General features: G+C 52.9%; 1 protein-coding gene across 1 annotated transcript in view; it reads right to left on the reverse strand.

The window, feature by feature from the left end:
* Positions 1 to 22,907, reverse strand: part of EIF3C (eukaryotic translation initiation factor 3 subunit C) — a 683,261-nt gene that overhangs the window by 355,101 nt on the left and 305,253 nt on the right. Inside the window, exon 7 of the mRNA XM_078652326.1 lies at positions 18,576 to 18,670. Within this exon, the coding sequence (XP_078508452.1) occupies positions 18,576 to 18,670 (95 nt within the window). The remainder of the gene's footprint in view (positions 1 to 18,575; positions 18,671 to 22,907) is intronic.

Below are 22,907 nucleotides of genomic sequence, written 5' to 3' on the forward strand. Positions count from 1 at the left end.
ACAAGAAGCACATGGACGAAACAAAGACTTCTTACTTGAAGACATCCCAAAAACTGTAGAAATCCACGAAGATGTAGAAAACTGAGCAGAGCTCAGGGAGACTCCCTTCACACGACGTGCGGTAGAAAATCTGAGGGCCTGAGCCTCTGAGGAGAAGGTTCTAGAGGGGTGCTTGCGCCAGATTGGCTGTAGTTTGGACTAGCATAATGACATGGTTATGCTATGAAAGGACTTTTTTCTTCTAATGTATTCCTATGTGTTAATGCTAACCTTGGTACTTATAAGTATTTATTGTTTTAGAATGTATGTAATTATGTTTTTATATACATATTGTTTTTTTTGCTAATTTATTTACCCTGGGGCTCCCACTTCGACAATGGAGAATATTCAAGCATGTGAATCTATGAAAGACACCCCAATACTGGAGAACCCACTCCTCCACTCAACGACAACCAGCCCACCATCCTCTTCTGGATCACAGTCACCACTGAAGACACTGCATCGACCATGAAAGACATTCACTCAGGAGCTCCAACGGACCCCTGCCCTCCACACATCTTCCACAGAGCCACCGCCTCCATTTCACCTGAACTACGATGCACCACCTTCGAAGCCGCCATGTTCCCTAATGACTGAAAACACAGAGTAGTCAAGCCCCTCCGAAAGAAGCCCTCAGCAGATCTAATGGACCTCAAGAACTATTGACCTCACTTTCGCGACCAAAGCCATGGAGAAGATCATCAACGTCCAACTAACGAAAATTCATCGAAGGAAACTTCATCCTTGACCCCTCCCAATCAGGATTCAGCAGCAACCACAGCACTGAGACAGCCTTACTCGTCGCAACAGACTACATCTGCACCCTCCTCGAACAAGGCCACACCGGGGCCCTGATCCTACTTGACCTCTCTGCTGCCTTTGGCAACAGCTCCCACCGCACTCTCACCGCCAGCCTCCACCACCCTGGCATTCATGGAACCGCCCCTCAACTGGATCCGCTCCTTCTTCAATGGCAGAACACAGAGTCAAGCTTCCACCCTTCCTCTCCGAACCTACAGAGATCAACTGTGAAGTGCCCCAGGGATCGTCGCTCAGTCCCACGCTCTGAAACATCTACATGGCCCCCCTCGCTGCCATCGTCCGACATCATGGACTCAGCATATGTGAGAAGTTGGCCTGATATATGATGTTTCCAATTCTGGAACCACCTTGTATCAGTCCAAACAATCCCTTATGGTGTCTGGTTGTAAGTCAACCTTATTAGACAAGCTATCCTAGGGGTAGCATGGACTAAGCAGCCTAAAGGCTTAACTTAAGAGGTTGTGTTAAGCGAGCTGTTTTACCACATACAATCCTGTAATATCAAATGAAAGGAAACCACACAAGTATATATTATAAAAATATATGTATTTATTAATAAAAACAATCCCCAGTATTCTTTATGAAGAAAGGGGCACAAGCGTTAAATCAAAAGCACAGTATAACATACAAAGTTGCACAATTTTGGATGAGGCTAAGGGGCCACTCAAACCATATAATAAAAAAATGGTATAAGAGACCATTCGATCAGTGGTTAGGCCTAGGGCCTAGGGAATCGCTGAGAGCAGTCGGGACAAGCAATGCTTAAGTCGGGAAAAGCCCGCGGGATTCGGGTGCAGTGCTGAAAGCACAAGCATGCATCAATGTTAAGTCAATGGTGCGTAAAAGTTACACAAGGAGAGTTTAAGGACACTTCCGCTGAACCTAGAGGAACAAAACTTAAGACAGACCCTAGAGGTGTGTACCAGTGTGGGAACACCAGCGTTGCAATGTTACCTCACCCACAGGAAGTGGGTGCACAGGGTCGAAGTTGAGTCGGGTTTCGTCACGCAGGTTCTTTGTGCTTGAAGCTGAAAGGGCTGCAGGCGAGGTGAAGGAGAAGTGTCCGGTGGAGTCCAAGGGTGGACTCAAGTCGAAAAGTACCTGAAAGCAGAGGGGACAGAGTCTGGGTCACTCAGCAGTGACCAGGGTGGAACCAGGACGGAACCAGGCAATGTCGGGCGCAATCAGGTGGTTGTCGAGGAGCTTCTCTCCGCTGTCACGTGGGCTCTGGGGCATCTACGACGTCCAGGAGCGGGTCACGATCTGTCCCACGCAGGCTCTCGCCGTCGGCGCTGTCGGCTTCAAGATTGGAGCAAACACTTGGCAAAAGCAATCCACGCGAAACCGGGAGATTGCTTCTCACTCGAACCAGGAGGGTCAGAGCGGGGGCTCCTTTTCAGGGGAGCTGGTGCAAATCTGGAGCAACCAGAATCGCAAGTCGAATTTCAAGTTTCGTCGGTACAGGGGCCACAAGCCAGCTGGCAAGTGACCGGCCCAACGCGTTGAGCGAAAAGAAGCAGAAGGGCCCCACGCAGCACTCGTCGAGTGTGGAGGGCTGAACTTCGGTGCAAGAGTGGCTCAGGGTTGGGGCTTCTCAAACCCCGGTGTACAGCTTCGAGGGTCACTCGTGGGCTGCACGGTCAGCGTCTCCTGGTCTTTTCAAGATGGCGTGCCCCACGCTTCCGGTCGCCCCCACAGGTCTCAGCTCTGCAGGGACTGTGGATCGGGCTGTTAGAAGGAAGGCAGGCAAGCTTGATCTCGTCGATCTCTGTCGCTCGAGTTCCGGCGGGAACTGCAACAAAGCAGACGTCGAGGGCTGGATGGTGCCTGTTTGCACAGGGTGGTCACTCCTTGACCACAAGGGAGATTCTTCAGTCTTCTACGTCGAGTAGGATGTCGAAGGGTCCAGAGTTTCGTTTCTTATGTTTCATCAGGATAATCTGCAGTGCTTTGGCACTGCTCCCATTCTTATACCAATCTAGGGGGCTGGATTACCTGCTAGGTCCCCTCCTATGGGTGGGACCCAGGAAGTGGGTGGATACACCCCCTTCCTTTGATCCTGGCCGCGCTGGTATGGGGGCTGGAGTGCCCCAGAACCGGTTTGGCCGGATTATGCAAGGGGCAGCCTTGTGCGCCCCCAGCACTGTCTGGTGTCTTTCAAACCTCCCTGCTACAATCCACTATCTCCAGTCTGGGGGGGTGTGACACCTCCCTGCAACAGGAAACCCTTTGTCCAGGCCCCCTTGGCTGAGTTTCGGTCAGCTGCAGGGGGTCAGACCTGTGTCTGTGTCAGAAGCATCCATCTTGTGGATCTGAGGCTCTTTTAAAATTAACCGCATTTCAGTAAAGTAACATGTCTTCTCCCTCTAGAGGGGTGGAATGCTATCCCCGTCGCCAGAACTGGCGAGGGGATAGTATTCCAAATCGTATGACACCTTACACGACATGTTTTGAAAAAGCCAAACCAAAGTTGCTATATAACCGCGAGGATTATAATGCACTTAAGTGTATATGGTATGGCATTATCCTGAAACAGCTTAGGGAGTTGTTCCCGACGGCTGCAGACAGGCTCAGCTCATGCTAGAGCTCCATCTCACATTAAACCACGCACTCTGCCTCCAGGATTGATGAGGCCTTCCATAGGAGTGGCTCACAGGCTTATATGTGTCCAGATATAGGTTTAGATATAGGTATACTATATCTAAGCAAGGGGTGATTACACCACCTTACCCCAGCTGAGTGATCAGCCAGTTGTGTCAATTTAAGAACCAGCCAGGGGTGGCAAAAGATATGCTGCAGCCCCTGGTAGCACCTATGCCCTGGGCACCTATAGTGCATTATACAGGGGCTGACAAGGAGTCCATTTCCAATTGTTGTATGTACCTAGGGTACATGGAATCCATTTTACAGAGAGAGCAGATGGTCTGGGGCCCTGATTAGCAGGGAACCAGGCCAACTAAGTCGAAAACCAGCTAAACACAAGGCAAAAAATCTGGGGTAACCATAGTCAGGTAGCCACCTTCCTACAGCATAGTATCCTACGCCGACAACACCCACCTGATCCTGATCCTCTCTGTTAGACGGGGACCCTGAGGGTCGGCCGGATACTGAGGGAGAGATCCCCGAGGAGGACCGTCTCCTGTGATCGTACAGACAAGTTACCTCCCTCCCCACAAACAGGCACCACACCAAGTCGAGTTCAATGCTTTATATAAGGTTTTTAAGGCAAGGATATCAGCGATACAGGATATCTCGGACCCGGGGGTCCTCTCACTTCTAGTCTCTGTAGGGAAAGGGGGTAGCGGGACAGTCTTGGTACCGGATCGGTACAGGTAGTGGTAAGGGGCGAGCTCACAATCCTCGAGCTGGAGGGTCTGTGGATCGGGCCGCGGCAGCGCCAGCAGGCCAAGATGGTAGTCTCACAAGGCAGAGGGCCGCGGCAGCGCCAGCAGGCCAAGTTGGTTTCACTAGGCAGAGGGCCGCGGCAGCGCCAGCAGGCCAAGACGATGGTTTCACGAGGCAGAGGGCCGCGGCAGCGCCAGCAGGCCAAGATGGTTTCACTAGGCAGAGGGCCGCGGCAGCGCCAGCAGGCCAAGACGATGGTTTCACGAGGCAGAGGGCCGCGGCAGCGCCAGCAGGCCAAGATGGTTTCACTAGGCAGAGGGCCGCGGCAGCGCCAGCAGGCCAAGACGAGGGTTTCACGAGGCAGAGGGCCGCGGCAGCGCCAGCAGGCCAAGATGGGTTTACGAGGCAGAGGGCCGCGGCAGCGCCAGCAGGCCAGTCACGGATGAGTTCTTCTCGGGTCTCTCGACTCCAGGATACAACTGCCTTCCTGGTCTGGCACTGCCCCAGTTATAGGTCTGGTCCCCTTTGATGTCCGGACCCTCGCGCCTGGTGGCCGGGAGGTCCGGGATGAGGGAGTCCAGACACCCAGCAGGGGGGTGGAGCCAGCGCCCAGGGCGGCCGGGGGTGATCGACACCTGGCGGAGGGGAGCCGTTGACGATTCCTTCTCCCATTGATTTGCCAAGTGGTCACTCTGCCTCCTGGGGGGAGGTTGGTGCCCCGATGTCGGGGCCGGCCGGGCCCAGGGTTAGGGTCGGGTTGAGGCCACGCGGCCTCGTGCTGCAGTGCCCCAAGATGGCGGCCGGTTCGATGTCGTGGTGTGGATGGTGACCCGGGCCAGCTGGGTCCGGGGCTGGTGTCTTGTAGTGGAGGGATTGCAGGGTACTTCGGGTGGTCGTTTAGGGACTCTGGCTGGGGATGCAGGGAGAGCCAGGGTCTAGGTCCTACTGCGGGGAGGGGGGGCAGCCCGACCATGCGGCCTGTCCAACATGCGTCCCCCCCAGCTGAAGGCGGGGAGAGTCAGCCATCTTCCTGGGGACTCTCCTCGCTGAGGCGGAAAAAGCGTGACAGGCCGTCGGCGTTGGCGTGGTCCTGGCCTGGACGATGTTCCACCGTGAAGTCCATCCCCTGCAGGGAGATGGACCAGCGCAACAGCTTCGGGTTTTCCCCCCGCATTTGCATCAGCCATTGCAGGGGTCGGTGGTCTGTTTGCACCCGGAAGTGGGTGCCGAAGAGGTATGGCCGGAGCTTCTTGAGTGCCCAGACTACGGCGAAGGCTTCTCTCTCAATGGTGCTCCAGCGCTGTTCTCGGGGCAAGAGGCGTCTGCTGATGAAGACCACCGGATGGTCGACCCCTTCGGCGTTGAGTTGGGAGAGGACGGCCCCCACACCATGATCGGAGGCGTCCGTCTGCACAATGAATTCCCGGCTGTAGTCGGGAGCCTGGAGCACGGGGGCCGTGCACATGGCGGTCTTTAGTTTCTCGAAGGCCGATTGGCAGTCCAGGGTCCAGTTGACGGTTTTGGGGCCCTTTTTGGAGGTGAGCTCTGTGAGGGGCCCCACGATGCTGCCATAGTCCTTCACGAACCGCCGGTAGTATCCGGTGAGCCCCAGGAAGGCCCGGACCTCCGTTTGGGTCGTAGGGGGTTGCCAGGCCTGGATGGCAGCAATCTTGAGTTGGAGAGGAGCCACTAGCCCGCTTCCCACTTGGTGTCCCAGGTAGGTCACGGACCCTTGGCCAACCTGGCACTTGCTGGCCTTGATGGTGAGCCCGGCTTGCTGGAGGGCGTGTAGAACCTCCCGCAGGTGGCGGAGGTGGTCGGTCCACTGGTGGCTGTACACAGCAATGTCGTCCAGGTAGGCGGCGCTGAAGTCTTCCAGGCCCGCCAGTACCTGGTTTACCAGCCGTTGGAACGTGGCCGGGGCGTTTTTCATGCCGAAGGGCATGACTTTAAAGTGGTAGTGCCCGTCTGGGGTAGAGAAGGCGGATCGTTCTTGGGCCCGAGGGGTGAGGCCGATCTGCCAGTAGCCCGCTGTTAGGTCGAAGATGCTCAGGTAGCGGGCGGCCCCCATCCGGTCAATTAGCTCGTCGGCCCGGGGGATGGGATGAGCGTCGGTCCTGGTAACTGCATTCAGCCCCCGATAGTCCACGCAGAACCGGAGCTCAGGGGCAACGCCCGGGGCGGCCGCCTTGGGAACCAGGACGACTGGGCTTGCCCAGGGGCTGTCTGAGGGTTCGATCACTCCCAGGGTCAGCATTTTGGACACCTCGGTCTGGATGCAGGCTCGTACCCGGTCTGGTACGCGGTATGCCCGGTGTCGGATAGGAGGGCTGTCCCCGGTGTCCACATCGTGGAGGCACCAGGGGGTGACTCCGGGGGTGAGGGAGAACAGGGAGGCGAACCGCCTCAGGAGCGTTTGGCAGTCTTGGCGTTGCTCCGGGGACAGGGCCTCGGAGAGCTGGACCCCTTCCACTGAGCCATCCTGCTCGAAGGCCCTCAGTAAGTCCGGAAGGGGTTCGGAGTCTTCTTCTGTCCCATTATCGGTAGCCATCAGGAGGCTGAGCTCGGATCGCACAAAATGGGGTTTTAGCCTGTTGGCATGGAGGACCCGTAGGGGGTTCCGGGCAGTCTCCATGTCGATTAAATAGGTGACGGGCCCTTTGCGTTCGATTACCTTGAAGGGCCCGGACCATCGGTCTTGGAGTGCACAGGGTTCAACCGGGGACATCACCCAGACCTGTTGTCCCGGTTCGAACTCAATGGAGGACGCGTGCTGATCGTACCACCTCTTCATGTCCTCCTGACTGGCCTCGAGATTGGCTTTGGCGGTGTCTCGGAACTGCCGGGTCTGGTTGCGGAGAGCCAGGAGGTACCTGTAGATGTCCGGGGGAGTTTTCTGGGGAGGCTGCTCCCAACCTTCCTTGACTAGGCTGAGGGGGCCCCGGACGGGGTGCCCGTACAGGAGTTCAAATGGGCTGAAGCCGAGGGATTTCTGCGGGACCTCCCGATAGGCAAACAGGAGGCAGGGAAGTAGCACGTCCCACTGGCGTCGAAGGGGTTCTTCTAGGCCCATAATCATCCCCTTGAGGGTGCGGTTGAACCTCTCGACCAGTCAGTTTCCCTGCGGGTGATAGGGGGTCGTGAATTTGTAGGTGACCCCGCATTGTTGCCAAAGAGACTTCATATATCTGGAGATAAAGTTCGTGCCCCTGTCACTGACGACCTCCCGGGGGAACCCCACCCGGGAGAAGATCCCCATCAGGGCCCGGCCCACCACGGGGGCCGTCACCGTCCGAAGAGGGATGGCCTCGGGATAGCGAGTGGCGTGGTCTACGAGGACCAGGATGAACCGGTGTCCTTGGGCTGTTCGAGGGTCGAGGGGCCCCACAATGTCTATTCCCACTCGTTCAAACGGGGTGGTGACGACAGGAAAGGGTTGCAATGGTGCTTTGATTTTTCGGCCACTTTTTCCGCTGGCCTGGCAGGTGGGGCAGGCCTTGCAGTGGTTGGTGACATCCTTTCGCATGTGGGGCCAGAAAAAATGGGTCACCAGGCGGTCGTAGGTTTTATCCTGCCCCAGGTGTCCGGCAAGGGGGACATCGTGGGCTAAGTTCAGGAGGAAGTCTCGGAAGCGAAGGGGCACCACCAGCACCCGACTGGCCCCTAGTTCCGCCACTTTCTGCTCGCTGTAGAGCAGGTCTTGGTCCCAGTAGATCCAGTGGGCCCCCGAGGTATCCCCGGTGCTCTGGGCCAGGGCTTGCTGCCGGAGTCCTTCGAGAGAGGGACAGGTTTTCTGTTCGGCCCGGAATTGTTCCTGCGTGGGGCCTCCCTCCTGCCGCCATTGTGCCAGGTCAGGGACGTCCCGAAGCTGGTCGGATCCTTCTTCGGTTTGGGTCAATGGACTGGCTCCTGGGGCGGCCTCCTCTGGGATGAGCGCGGGAGGAGGTTCTGGCCACTCGGGCTCTTCTGGGCTGGGGACCGCGCGGGCGGTCATGGACCGGGTCGTGACGCAGACCCATTCGGGGAGGCCAAGCATCCCCAGGTGCTCCCTCCGTTCGACAGCTGCCCATGGAGAGCTTTCAAGGTCGTTTCCTAGGAGGCAGTCCACGGGGGCATCATCGCGGACAGTTACTTTTAACATCCCTGTTACTCCTCCCCACTCGAAGGGGACGCAGGCCATGTGGCATAGGCTTTCGGAGTTGTCGGCTGATCGGACAGGGCAAAGAATGTTCGGCAAGATTTGGTCGGGAGTGACGAGGTGGCGTCGGACCGCCGTTACACTGGCCCCGGTGTCGCGGAGGGCTTCCGCCCGGCGGCCATTAATGTTGACCCATTGACCGTACTTCTGGGTGTTGGCGGGAAGGGGGGCCCGCGGAATCATGTCTCTCTCCCCTAAGCAGACCAGTGCCATGGCGGCGGGCGCCCATTCAGAGGGATCGGTCTCGTACTCTTCTTGGTCTTCCGGGATTAGTTCTTCCCCTAGGGCCGCCGCTGCAACTTGGCGGGGGGTAGTGTTCGGATTCTTTGGGCAGTTGGGATCACTGGCGTAGTGGCCGGGTCGCTGGCACCTGTGGCACGTAATGTTGGCCCGGAAACCGGCCCGGACGGCAGGGCTTCCTCGGCCAACCGGGGTCGAGGGGTTTCTGGGGGGTGACGAGGGGCCGGGGTCTCTCCCCCGACCCTGACTCCCTCCTCCCCCTCGGGGGCGATACGGTCTGGATAATTCGCTGGGTGCGTTCCGGCCAACTCGGGTGCTTTCCCACCGGTCGGCTTCGACGGCGAGTTGTCGAGGGTCGGTTAGCTTACTGTCCAGGAGGTGTTGCCGGAGCTCCACGAAGCAGTTGTTCGACAGGTGTTCCCATACGATAAGGTCAAAGAGTTGTTCGTAGGTGGTTACTTTGTTGCCCTTGATCCACCCCTCGAAGGCTCGGCTAAAAAAGTTCACGTACTCCACCCAAGTTGTACCCGGAATCCGTTTGCAGTCGCGGAACCGTTGGCGGTACATCTCAGGTGTGAGCCCGTATCGAGTGAGGAGGGCGGCCTTCATGTGGTCGTAGGAGGTCATCAGCTGGTCCGGGAGTTGCAGCAGGGCGTCCCGCCCTTCGTTGACAAACCTCCCCCATAATCCGGCTCCCCAATCGCTTCGGGGAATCCGGTGGGAGGTCATTGCCACCTCATAGGCTTTAAACCACTGCTGTATATCATCGTTCTTGTGGTATTCCCGGATGACCTCTTTGGGGATGTGAACCTTGGGTTCGGTCGAAGCAGACGGGGTCGGTCGTTCGGGGAGCCCGAGGTCTTTATTCTGTTTCTGGATCTCCAGTGCTTTGAGATCGCGCTCATGTTCGTACTCTAGTTTCTTTTCCTCTAGCTCTCTCTGTCTTTGCTTGTCTTCTCGCTCTTCCTTGAGCCGTAAGTGTTCCAGGGTTATTTTTTGTTCGGCCAGCTTGAGTTCTCCATCCAAGCGAAGTCGGGCTAGTTCTAATTCGTGGAGTCTGGTTTTTTCTCTTTCTCGGATCTCTTCCAGGGAGAGACCCGCTCTTTCTTTAGTTGGTGCGGGGCTCGTTTCGGTCGTTTGTGTTCGGGGTACGGCCGTACCCGTTTCCGCCCAGGCTTCTAGGGCTCGTTTGAAGTCTTCCTTCGTACTCAGACCCGTGGTTGGGAGACCAAGTTCCATGCAATATTGCTTCAGTTCTCGGTGGTTGTAGTCTTCCAATTTTTCCATCTGGAATTTCTCCGTTGTTCCGCTCTCTGTTGTCATGGTGGTCGTGTGTCGTGGGTCGGGTGACTTTCTGTACGATTATGCGTAGGTTCGGATCCCGTCGCTGGCCACCAATGTTAGACGGGGACCCTGAGGGTCGGCCGGATACTGAGGGAGAGATCCCCGAGGGGGACCGTCTCCGGTGATCGTACAGACAAGTTACCTCCCTCCCCACAAACAGGCACCACACCAAGTCGAGTTCAATGCTTTATATAAGGTTTTTAAGGCAAGGATATCAGCGATACAGGATATCTCGGACCCGGGGGTCCTCTCACTTCTAGTCTCTGTAGGGAAAGGGGGTAGCGGGACAGTCTTGGTACCGGATCGGTACAGGTAGTGGTAAGGGGCGAGCTCACAATCCTCGAGCTGGAGGGTCTGTGGATCGGGCCGCGGCAGCGCCAGCAGGCCAAGATGGTAGTCTCACAAGGCAGAGGGCCGCGGCAGCGCCAGCAGGCCAAGTTGGTTTCACTAGGCAGAGGGCCGCGGCAGCGCCAGCAGGCCAAGACGATGGTTTCACGAGGCAGAGGGCCGCGGCAGCGCCAGCAGGCCAAGATGGTTTCACTAGGCAGAGGGCCGCGGCAGCGCCAGCAGGCCAAGACGATGGTTTCACGAGGCAGAGGGCCGCGGCAGCGCCAGCAGGCCAAGATGGTTTCACTAGGCAGAGGGCCGCGGCAGCGCCAGCAGGCCAAGACGAGGGTTTCACGAGGCAGAGGGCCGCGGCAGCGCCAGCAGGCCAAGATGGGTTTACGAGGCAGAGGGCCGCGGCAGCGCCAGCAGGCCAGTCACGGATGAGTTCTTCTCGGGTCTCTCGACTCCAGGATACAACTGCCTTCCTGGTCTGGCACTGCCCCAGTTATAGGTCTGGTCCCCTTTGATGTCCGGACCCTCGCGCCTGGTGGCCGGGAGGTCCGGGATGAGGGAGTCCAGACACCCAGCAGGGGGGTGGAGCCAGCGCCCAGGGCGGCCGGGGGTGATCGACACCTGGCGGAGGGGAGCCGTTGACGATTCCTTCTCCCATTGATTTGCCAAGTGGTCACTCTGCCTCCTGGGGGGAGGTTGGTGCCCCGATGTCGGGGCCGGCCGGGCCCAGGGTTAGGGTCGGGTTGAGGCCACGCGGCCTCGTGCTGCAGTGCCCCAAGATGGCGGCCGGTTCGATGTCGTGGTGTGGATGGTGACCCGGGCCAGCTGGGTCCGGGGCTGGTGTCTTGTAGTGGAGGGATTGCAGGGTACTTCGGGTGGTCGTTTAGGGACTCTGGCTGGGGATGCAGGGAGAGCCAGGGTCTAGGTCCTACTGCGGGGAGGGGGGGCAGCCCGACCATGCGGCCTGTCCAACACTCTCCCTCACCAAGGACTACCTCACCACCAGACTCCACTTCCAGGAATGAATGAAGGACATTGCATCCTGGATAAGCAGCAGCTGCGTGAAGCTTAACTATGAGAAGACAGAAGTCCTCGTCCTCGGACCCTCCCCCTCTGCATGGGACAACACCTGGTGGCCCACTGACCTCAGCAGCCCTCCTACCCCCACGGACCACACCCAAAACCTCTGTATTATACTCTACTCCTCCCTCACCAGGACCTGACAAATCCACGCTTTTGCCGCCACCTGCTTCAACAGTCTCTGCATCCTTCGCAAGACCTTCAAATGGATGCCCCCCGAATCAAGAAAGACCGTCACCCATGCACTCATAAGAAGTAGATTGGACTAAGGAAACACCCTCTAGGTTGGGATCAGCAAATCTCTATTCCGCAAGCACCAGACCATACGGAACACTGCAGCCAGACTCTTCCTCTGCATCCCCTGACACAAACACATCACCCAACACCCACAAGACCTCCACTGGCTCCCAGTCGAGAAGAGAGTAACCTTCAAGATACTCACCTACACCTACAAATGCCTCCACAACACCGTACCCAATATCTCAACAAAAGAATCTCCTTCTACGTACCTAGGCTTTCCGGTCTTCAGTTTCTATTTTGGTAAATTCTGGTGGTGTTTTTCCAGGGATTTCATACCTCAAAAAAGTGCTTTTCAGTGTTTATTCATTTTTGCACCATAAAAAACAACTGAAACAGTGTTCGGTCTTCGGAAGTTATATACTGCTCTACATTTCAGAAGCTTAATACAGTCATGAAATACTTTCCATTGTCCTTTGATTCTGCAGCTCAGATTTACCAAGAATTTGCAATGCAATAGGTCTCGCATTTATGAGAGTTTAAGCTATTGCATTGTAAATGACAAAGCCTTATATTTAGGTTTTAAAAACTAAAAACAAAATTAAAGGCATTGTTATTTGCAATATCAATAGCTCAAACTCGCGTAAATGCAAGACCTATTGCATGGTAAATGCTAGTTTTAAATGAAAGCGTGAATTGGTCACTCAGCAAGTGTTTTTCAATAAATATACGTAGAGAATTTTTTTTAATGCTATTATAAAAATTGCAATGTGGCCGAAGGGCCATATGCAAGTCAAAAAAGGAATATGCTACTTACCAGTATGCATCTGTTCTTGGCATGCGGGGCTGCTGACATTCATATCTGTGCATAGATCGCCGCCTAGTGTTGGGTCCGGATGATTGCACTTTGTTGTACTGGAAGAGTCTTCGAAGTATCACGAGATAGGTGACTCCTCCCCTGGACTACAGTGCGCATGGGCATCTACTCCATGCTCAGATTGTTTTTTTCCGCCATTGGGTTTGGATGTACTTTCGTAACTCACGTTCAGAATCGATATAAAAACTTTTTTCAAGGCCAAAAGGCCTTAGGGGCGTCGATATTGTCTTTCGTTGCCACGTACTTGTTCCAGTTCTTCAAGCCGGACGTCGAAGACCGATTGCCTTTTTCGACACCAAAGGCCCCATCAACGATCTACGATGGAACGGAGCCCGTTCAAATGGTGCCCCGTTTGCAACTCAAAATACCCTCACATCGATGTGCATTGTTTTTCGCCATTGTGGCAGAGATGGAGATAGGAAAGTAAGAGACGTCCATGATAGAGAGAATGCTGGAGCTGCGATAGGCGCCGGGGAGGAGGGCGGGCGATATCAATGTCAGCAGCCCTACATGTCAAGAACAGATGCATACTGGTAAGTAGCATATTCCGTTCGAGGCATGTGGGCTGCTGAATTCATATCTGTGCATAGACTGAATAGCAGTATCTCCTCTAGCGGTGGCCACCTCTGCCAGCTGCAGCAGTTTGGAAAAGAGTTTTGAGGACAGCCTGGCCTACAACAGCTTGCTGTTTTGCTTGCACGTCTACACAGTAGTGTTTTGTGAAAGTGTGTATGGTGGACCATGTGGCTGCCTTATTGGTGTCTTCGAGAGGAATATTCCCTAGGAAAGCCATGGATGCCCACATTTTCCAGGTAGAGTGTGCTCTAGGGGGGACTGTTAAAGTGTGTTTAGCTTTTAGAAAACATATTTTGATGCATTTAACTATCCATCTGGCTATTTCGGACTTTGAAATAGGATTTCCTTTGTGTTGTGGTGCAAAGGCAACAAACAGCTGTTTTGTTTTCCTAAAGGATTTAGTTCTGTCCACATAGTAAAGTAGAGCTCTCTTTACGTCTAGTGTGTGCAGGGCTCTCTCGGCTACTGACTGGATTCTGAAAGAATACTAGCAGTTCAATTGCTTGATTGATATGGAAATTGGATACGACTTTAGGCATGAATTTAGGGTTTGTTCTAAGAACTACCCTGTTAGCATGTACCTGCATGTAGGGTTCTTGAATTGTTAGTGCTTGCAATTCGCTCACTCTCCTGAGTGAGGTGATGGCAACTAAGAATGCAACCTTCCACGTTAGGAATTGCAATTCGCATGAGTGTAAAGGTTCGAAAGGAGGTCCCATGAGTCTGGTGAGCACTATATTTAGATTCCAGACTGGGGAAGGGGGGTGTCTTGGAGGGATCACCCTTTTTAAGCCCTCCATAAATGCTTTAATTGCTGGTACTCTGAATAGTGAAAGGTGTTGCCTGTTCTGAAGGTATGCCGCTATAGCAGCTAGGTGTAGTCGTATAGAAGAGTATGCTAAGTTACATCTTTGTAAATGCAGCAGGTAGCAGATAATGTTTTGTATGGAAGCGTCTAATGGGTTGATTTGGTTATTGTTGCAGTAAATAACGAATCTCTTCCATTTTGCTGCATAGCACGCTCGTGTGGTTGGTTTTCTTGCCTCCCTAATGATGTTCATGCAGTCTGGGGGCAAGTTAAGGTATCCGAACTCTAAGACCTCAGGAGCCAGATCGCTAGGTTCATCTGATTGGTATCTGGGTGTTGTATTTCTTCATGGTTCTGAGTTAGAAGATGTGGAGCAAGGCATAGTTTTTGATGAGGAACTACGGACAGTTCTAGGAACGTTGTGTACCATGGTTGTCTCGCCCATGTGGGAGCAACTAGGATTAGGGTGAGTGAGTGTTGTCGCAGTTTGCGTGCCACCAGCGGGATCAACGGTGCTGTGGGAAAAGCGTACGCAAATCTGCCTGACCAGTTCATCCATATCGCATTGCCCAGTGACAACGGATGTGGGAATCTGGCGGTAAAGTACCGGCATTTGGAGTTTTCTTTTGTGGCAAACAGGTCTACCACTGGGTGACCCCATTCCTCAAAGAATGGCTGGAGAACTTGGGGGTGGATCTCCCATTTGTGTATTTGTTGGCTGTGCCTGCTGAGCAGGTTGGCAATCTGATTGTCCTTCCCTGGGAGGTGTTCTGCTAGGAGAAAGATGTTATTAAAGAGAATTAAAGACAGATAATGCAGCCTATATCCACAGGCTACACTATGCAGTACTTCAACTAGAAATTCCACCAAAAATCCACATACAGCAAAGCCTGTCCAGATATCCCTTGCTTTAACAGCAAAAACCCTCTGGAATGATAGAGAGGAGGACATGGACAGACAAGCCCCATAGGCTGCCATTATGTGGCTCAAAACAGGATACTGTGCCTTTAAGAGAACTTTCCAGAACTTCACAGTATACCAAATGCACTGCAGGTTCCTTTTACTTTCAGTTCTTTTTGAAGGCTCCTGCAAGCAGGACCCTGGAGCATTGAGCTCTCCCTTTTCAAGGGTTTTTTGGTAGCATTCCTTATATGAATATATCTCTCTCCACCGGGGAGGCGGGCGGGCGCTTAGGACTATAACAGAGATTCCCCTACTACAGAACTGGAGTTACAGGACAGAAACTACTCCTTCTGTAGTAGTGGATCTCTGTGTGTAACACAAAAACACAGAGGGTCTGCCAACTTAATTATGTGGCTGCACTGTCAATCCGAGTTATCAAAATCTCGGGGCGTATAAATCGCATGAAGACAGCGTATTACAATAAAAGGTGAACAATATGTATATTTGTAGTGGTGGTCCAAATCCTTTACCAGCAACAAATGGTGTGGCGCTTGATGTCCCAATGATCAGGGGACCAGCCTGATTTACACCTGGGTTTGGCCAGTTGATAGGACTGATCATTGAGTCAATTTGATGGTAACCCATTGCTATATGTTTTGGATTTGTCAACCATGTGTGATTGATCGGGATTGTGTTTGTTCTTCCTATACATATTGTTCACCTTTTATTGTAATACGCTGTCTTCATGCGATTTATACGCCCCGAGATTTTGATAACTCGGATTGACAGTGCCGCCACATAATTAAGTTGGCAGACCCTCTGTGTTTTTGTGTTATACATATAGAAGTAGCTGGGGATAATAATCAGGTACGGGTCTTTAAACCATATATCCCTTGGACCCTCTCTAAACCGTTTTGTTGTTGATCTCTGTGTATAGTCATAATCTAGTGAATAGAATGGCAAGCCCATCCCCACACCAAAGTGGCGGTGGAGAAAAGAGAAATAATACCACTATTGTGCGAACAGATTTCGCAGCGAAGCCTGCCCAACCTGAGCATCTGCCCTGGCATCAGTGTCCAGGCAGTAATGCTTAGCAAATGAATGGACCGACTTCCAAGTGGCCGCCTTGCAGATTTCTGCAATTGGAACATTACGGAGCAAAGCAGTCGTGGCAGCCTTGCCCCTGGTGCAATGAGCCTAAGGTCTTATTTGCTTTTTGGTAACAATTGTATACAGGACACAATCCACCTAGAGATGGACTGTTTAGAGGTAGCAAGACCCGTCCTGACTGATCCATAATTGATAAACAATTGGTCTGACCTACAAATATCCTTGGTTTTATCCAGATAAAATTTCAACACCCTCCTAACATCCAATGAATGCAGGGACCTTTCCGCTGGAGAGGAAGGATTCTGAAAAAACGTAGGTAAAGTTATGGTCTGGTTAACATGAAAATCAGATATAACCTTTGGAAGAAATTTAGGATGAGTACGCATCACAACCTTAGCAGCATGAAATACAGTATAAGGTTCTTGGCAACACAGTGCCTGATTTTCACTCACACTGCGGGCCGATGTAATGGCCACGAGGAACGCCGCCTTCCAGGACAGGTGCTGCAACAAAGCCTTATAAATAGGTTCAAAAGGCTCCTTCATCAATCTGGACAGCACCACATTCAATTCCCATGAAGGCGAAGGAAGCCGGACAGGAGGGAACACTTTCTTCAAGCTTTCCAAAAAATCTTTGATCACAGGGATCTGAAAGAAGGAAGTCTGTGAAGGGCATTTCCTGTAGGCAGTCAGCGCAGCAAGATGAACCTTAATGGAATGGACATTAAGGCCAGACTGCGCCAGATGTATAAGATACGGAAGGATGACATCTTCCTTACACGTCGTTGGGTCATAGTTCTTAGACTTGCACCAGATGCAAAACCTCTTCCACTTGTAAGCATTGGAAGTCCGAGTGGAAGGTCGCTTAGCCTCCTTCAGTATGTGCATGCAATCTTCAGGTAGATTCAAATGGCCATATTGCACTATCTCAAGAGCCATGCCGCCAAACTCAAAGACGAGAGGTTGGGGTGCAACATCTGCCCCCCAAACTTCGTGAAAAGGGCCGGCCTGCACGGCAGCCATATGTGAGGAAGGAGAGACCGGTGAAGCAGGTCCGTGAACCACCACTGCCTGGGCCATTCCGGGGCAATCAGGATCATCCGCGCCCTGGACCGGGACAGCTTGATGAGCACCGTCGGAATCAGGGGAATGGGTGGAAAAGCGTACAGAAAGCTGTTCGACCAGTTGATCCATAACGCTTTCCCCAGCGTCCCCGGCTGGTAGTACCTGGAGGCGAAGTCTCGGCATTTGCTGTTTTCGGCGGTGGCGAACAGATCTACGTCTGGAGTCCCCCAACTTGCGAAGACTTCTCCTAGTACTTCGTCGTTTATGACCCATTCGTGGTTTTCCTGAATCAGTCTGCTCAGTGCGTCCGCCTGAACATTCTGCACACCTGGTAGATGGGTAGCCGTTATCGTCAGCCCACTGGCCAGAAGCCAGTGCCAGACGCCTGCGCCTCCTGCGACAGGGTGCACGATCTCGAGCCCCCCTGCTTGTTGAGGTAATACATCGTGGTCGTATTGTCCATTTGCACAAGCAGAGAGGTGGTCTGGAAGGACGGAAGAAAGGCCTTCAGCGCCAAGTGAACAGCCCTGAGTTCCAGGAAATTGATGTGGTACGCGGACTCAGTCTGGGACCACGTCCCTTGAATCTGTAAGTCCCCGGAGTGCGCCCCCCAGCCGTGGAGAGACGCATCCGTCACGATGGTCTGCGTGGGAATGTCCTTTCGGAACCCCTCTCAGGAGATTCTCCGCCGAACACCATCAGTTCAGAGACTGAAGAGCAGGCAGACAGTCGTATCCTGTCGTCCCAAGATCCTTTCCTCTGATCCCACTGATCCTCCAAGCACTCCTGCAATGGTCTCATGTGCAGCCGTGCGTGTGGCGTGAGGAAGATACAAGAGGCCATCGATCCCAGTAGAGAAGACACCGTCCTCACTGTTGTAGATGGAGTGGTCATAAGAGCCTGAGCCTTCCGAAGGAGTGATAATCGTCGCTCCTCCGAAGGAGACACGCTTGCTGACAGCGTATTGATGGAGGCTCCCAAGTACTGTATGCACTGGACAGGAGTCAGGACGGACTTGGACATGTTGATGTGCAACCCCAGCTTGTTCAAGAGAACGCACGTCTTCTGGAAGTGTGCTTGAGCTTCCGAGAAGGATGAGGCCTTGATCAACCAATCGTCCAGGTACGGGTAGACAAAAACCTTGTTCTTCCTTAGGTGTGCGGCTACCACTGCCATGCACTTTGAGAATGTTCTGGGTGCAGACTTCAGTCCGAATGGCAGTACTGTGTACTGATAATGATTGGCGCCGACTTGGAATCGCAGGAACTACCTGTTTTTGTGTGCAATGGGCACATGGAAGTACGCATCCTGTAAGTCTATAGCACATAGCCAGTCTCCCTGTTGCAGTGGACGATAAATCTGATGCAACGACAGCATGCGACGCTTCTCTCTGCGAATCCACTTGTTTGCTTGTCGCAAATCCAGAATGGGCCTGAACTCGTTCTTGTCCTTCTTGCGAACCAGGAAGAACCGGGAGTACAGATCATAGAGAGATTATGGCATGCATCACTGCCAATGAATCTACTTAATAAAAACGCACCTCACAGATACCATCAGGAATCGCAAACAGCTGTGCTTTACCAAATGTCTTACCTCCACCTTCTTCTTCTTTGTTTCAGCTGCAGCGGGGCCGGACTTTTTCAAGAAGTTTGTGGCGCTTATGCCTGCATCATCATCTGAGGAAGAAGCTAGCCAAAAAAAACAAAGAGAAATTAGGTTTTGCAGCATGAATCATTTTCTGGATTACATGCTGTGCATCTATTACGCCATCTACTGTTTATGTCTGGAATTGTGTTTCTTCTTTTTACTCTCCCACCCCACACTCCCCCACCACCCTCTGGCATCACCGCCCACCAATTGGTAGCACATCCATCCCATGTGCGACGTCAGACCTGCACCTCAGAAGTTCCCGTGCATGCTCGCCATCTTGAGATTCTTTTTTCCGCCATTGGGTCTGGAAGTATGATGGAGGAGTTGCGATTAACAGTAAAGTTTTCCAACCAAAAACCCTAAAGATCACCCAAAGACACTAAAAGTTGAAGGAAAGAGAAGCAGAGCCTTCTCAACCCTGAAGGGGGACCCACCACTGTCAATACCTCGTGGTCAGGTGAGGGGGCAGTGTGTGAGGGGGCAGTGTGTGGAGTGGGACTGGGAATGAAGAGATATTCCCTCCTTTATAGACTACAAAAATAAAACATTATTGGACCTTGTAGTTAACTCGAGGGTTCTTAAATGGTCAAGAAATACCAACGAAAAATGCAGAAGCAACAATGCCATTATGCAGTGTATCACCTTGAAGCACGGTATTCAATTAATGCAATAAAAGGGTAAGAAAACTTGCAGTACATGGCTCATCGCGGCCTAGCAGAGACACTCCATCCACAGCATTACTAATGCAGGGTACACAAGGCAGAGCTCTCAAGGGCTACATGCAGGGCTCACATACACCCCATTCCTCACCACCCTGGACAAGCCACAGGGGCGACCTGGAGATTACCCCAAACACCTGCCTAACATTATCCACCCATTCCAGGAGACATCAAAGTGCTGGTAACAGGGTGAGGGGTGCACTAGAATGGGGCGAATGAACGCTGCCTCGCAGGTCTGGCGGGCTCTGCCTACAGCTAATTAGCCATGCTACGGGCCAGCTGACCAGATGGAGCCTGGTGCAGACAGAGCTGCTGAGAGCTTTACTCTCAGGGGCTGCTCGCCCATTGCCTCTGCAGTCGAGCAGACAGCAGCTAGAGACGTGAAACCTGACTCCCAGGAGCAACGCCTGCCCTCTGATGTGCATCCTCATACCAAACTGTCAAGGGATTAGACAGTATACGGTGACATTTCTAAGCGTCAACACTACCAGGTACCGTGCACTCAACCAGCTATAGCGTGTGATTGCTGTAAACACTGGCAACACAATAAGAGGAGTATTTTAAAAAATCCGAATGCCAGGGATGGCAGCCAACGTAGAGATAGTAAACACAGGGGACTCACTGCTTCTCCATTTTACCAGTTAGTCAAATTTCCTCACCCCCCCTGTATCTTGGCTACCAAGCCTGACGACACGACGCATGTATTAAAAAATAAAAAGGGCTGTCACCCAGTAATTAGCTGCAGAAAGATAAAACTTGAATACTGTAGGTACCCAGTGCATTCTGATTACAGCTTTCAATGTGAAAACGGCTGGACCGGTCTTTCATCCTCTCGATGTCGATAAAAGGAGAACAAACGTGACGTCAAGAACGATACCGAAAGTGTTAAAGTGCAACTCTAAACGGAGGTGTGAACTGCACAAGTGGCCAGTGATAGCCTTTGTAGGAGAGTGGGGTCTGCAATCCCATGGCCACCACAGATTTTTGCTTTTTGCTTCACTGATTTACGACTTTCCCTGGCTGTGGGCCTGCTAATCAGACCCACAGCCTAGCTGTTCTCTCTCTAAATTAAAACCATGTACCCTAGGTGCATTTTACCAATTGGTACTGGGCCACCTTATCAGTCCCTGTACAGTATACTTTAGGTATCCAGGGCATAGGTGTACCCAGGGCCTACCAGGGGCTGAAGCATGTATTATGCCACCCCTGGCTGGCCAACTAAACAGACACAACTGGTTGCACGACAGCTGGGGCAAGGTGGTGTAATCACCCTTTGCTTTAGATATAGTTCCCTATATCTAAACCTAAAATGGACACATATATTCCTATCAGTCACTCCTATGGCAGGCCTTATCAATCCTGAAGGCAGAGTGCTTGGAATTATGTGAGATGGTGCTCTGGCATGAGCTGAGCCCGTTTGCAGCTTGCGGAACCAAGTCCTAATAGCTGTTCCATGATAACGCTATACCATATACTCTTAAGTGCATTATAATCCTCGCGGTTAAATGCTAACTTTGGCATAGCATTATCAAAACATGTCAAGTAAGGTGTCATACGATTTGGAATACTACCCCCTCGCCAATTCTGGCGACGGGGGGTAGCATTCCACCCTTCTAGAGGGACACGACATATATGTAACTGTGAACCCCAGTTAAAGTTAACTCGAGCCTCAGCATCACAAAATGGATGCTGCCACCACAGACGCAAGTCTGACCTCCTGCTGCTGGGAGTCCTTCCGATGATTCAGAAAAGGGGTGGAAAAGGGGGTGGTGATGAACAGAGTGTCTGAATTAAGCAGACCACTCTTACCCAGTCCAAAGATCAGGGCTTGATCCATCACCGTTATTTAGCTCACTGCCCCATCCCAGCTCAGAACCTGGCTATATGCAAATTAGTCTGTCCCTGGCCCAGTGCATCATGGGAACAGGGCAGACTAAACTACCAAGCCAATTCTTCACCAGAAAGGAGACAAGCTTCAGGGGACCGGTTTCTGCCATTTCAGGCGTCGTCGGCCCGGCTTGCTTGAATCCTGATGGAGCAGTGAGCAAGGGACTCATGTCTGAGTATACCCTTCCACGCTTATGGTGGACAAAATGATTCAGAAAAGGGGGTGGTGATGAACAGAGTGTCTGAATTAAGCAGACCACTCTTACCCAGTCCAAAGATCAGGGCTTGATCCATCACCGTTATTTAGCTCACTGCCCCATCCCAGCTCAGAACCTGGCTATATGCAAATTAGTCTGTCCCTGGCCCAGTGCATCATGGGAACAGGGCAGACCAAACTACCAAGCCAATTCTTCACCAGAAAGGAGACAAGCTTCCGGGGACCGGTTTCTGCCATTTCAGGCGTCGTCGGCCCGGCTTGCTTGAATCCTGATGGAGCAGTGAGCAAGGGACTCATGTCTGAGTATACCTTTCCACGCTTATGGTGGACAAAATGATTCAGAAAAGGGGGTGGTGATGAACAGTGTCTGAATTAAGCAGACCACTCTTACCCAGTCCAAAGATCAGGGCTTGATCCATCACCGTTATTTAGCTCACTGCCCCATCCCAGCTCAGAACCTGGCTATATGCAAATTAGTCTGTCCCTGGCCCAGTGCATCATGGGAACAGGGCAGACCAAACTACCAAGCCAATTCTTCACCAGAAAGGAGACAAGCTTCCGGGGACAGGTTTCTGCCATTTCAGGCGTCGTCGGCCCGGCTTGCTTGAATCCTGATGGAGCAGTGAGCAAGGGACTCATGTCTGAGTATACCCTTCCACGCTTATGGTGGACAAAATGATTCAGAAAAGGGGGTGGTGATGAACAGAGTGTCTGAATTAAGCAGACCACTCTTACCCAGTCCAAAGATCACCACCCCCTTTTCGGAGTCCTTCCAGCGAGGGAGGCTTGGACAAAGGGTTTCCTGCCTTGGGAGGTGCTAGCACCACCCCAGACAGGATTTTGTGTATTGGGTAGGCCCAGGCTGAAAGGAACGAGACATGCCTGGGGCACACACGGTGCCCTGTGCATAAACCGGTTCCAACCAGTTGCTGGGACACTCCAGCCCCAGCTCTGGCGGGAAACTGGACAAAGGATTGGGGGTGTAGCCACCCCCCTTCCTGGTCCCACCAAGGGGAGGGACCTAGTCCGTAGTGCAGCCCCCTTTAGGAGAATACAGGTAGGAGCTGGTCCCATTCCAAGTTAGATTACTCTTGACAACTTCCACGAAGAACTCTTGACCTTTGACCTCCTGATCATCAGAAGACTGAAGAATCTCCCCTATGGTCAGGGAGTGACCATCCTGCTTCGCAGGCACCATCAAGCTTCTGTGCGGTTTGCTGCAAAGTCCTTCCTTCCAGGATTCCGACGACCCAGCCCGACAAGACCCGGACCTCCAGACCTCTCGGACCTCTACCTACATCCACAGCACAGCTGAGACCCGTGGGTGCGACGAGCAACGTGGAGACGGCCATCTTGAAGAAACCTGCACAGCGCTTCCAGCACGACCCTCGTATAAGTGCATCAGGGTTTGAGAAGCCCTACACCGACGCAGCTCTTGCACCAAAGACCAGC

This window comes from Lissotriton helveticus, chromosome 7 (genome assembly GCF_964261635.1).
Source record: "Lissotriton helveticus chromosome 7, aLisHel1.1, whole genome shotgun sequence".
Classification (NCBI taxonomy): domain Eukaryota; kingdom Metazoa; phylum Chordata; class Amphibia; order Caudata; family Salamandridae; genus Lissotriton; species Lissotriton helveticus.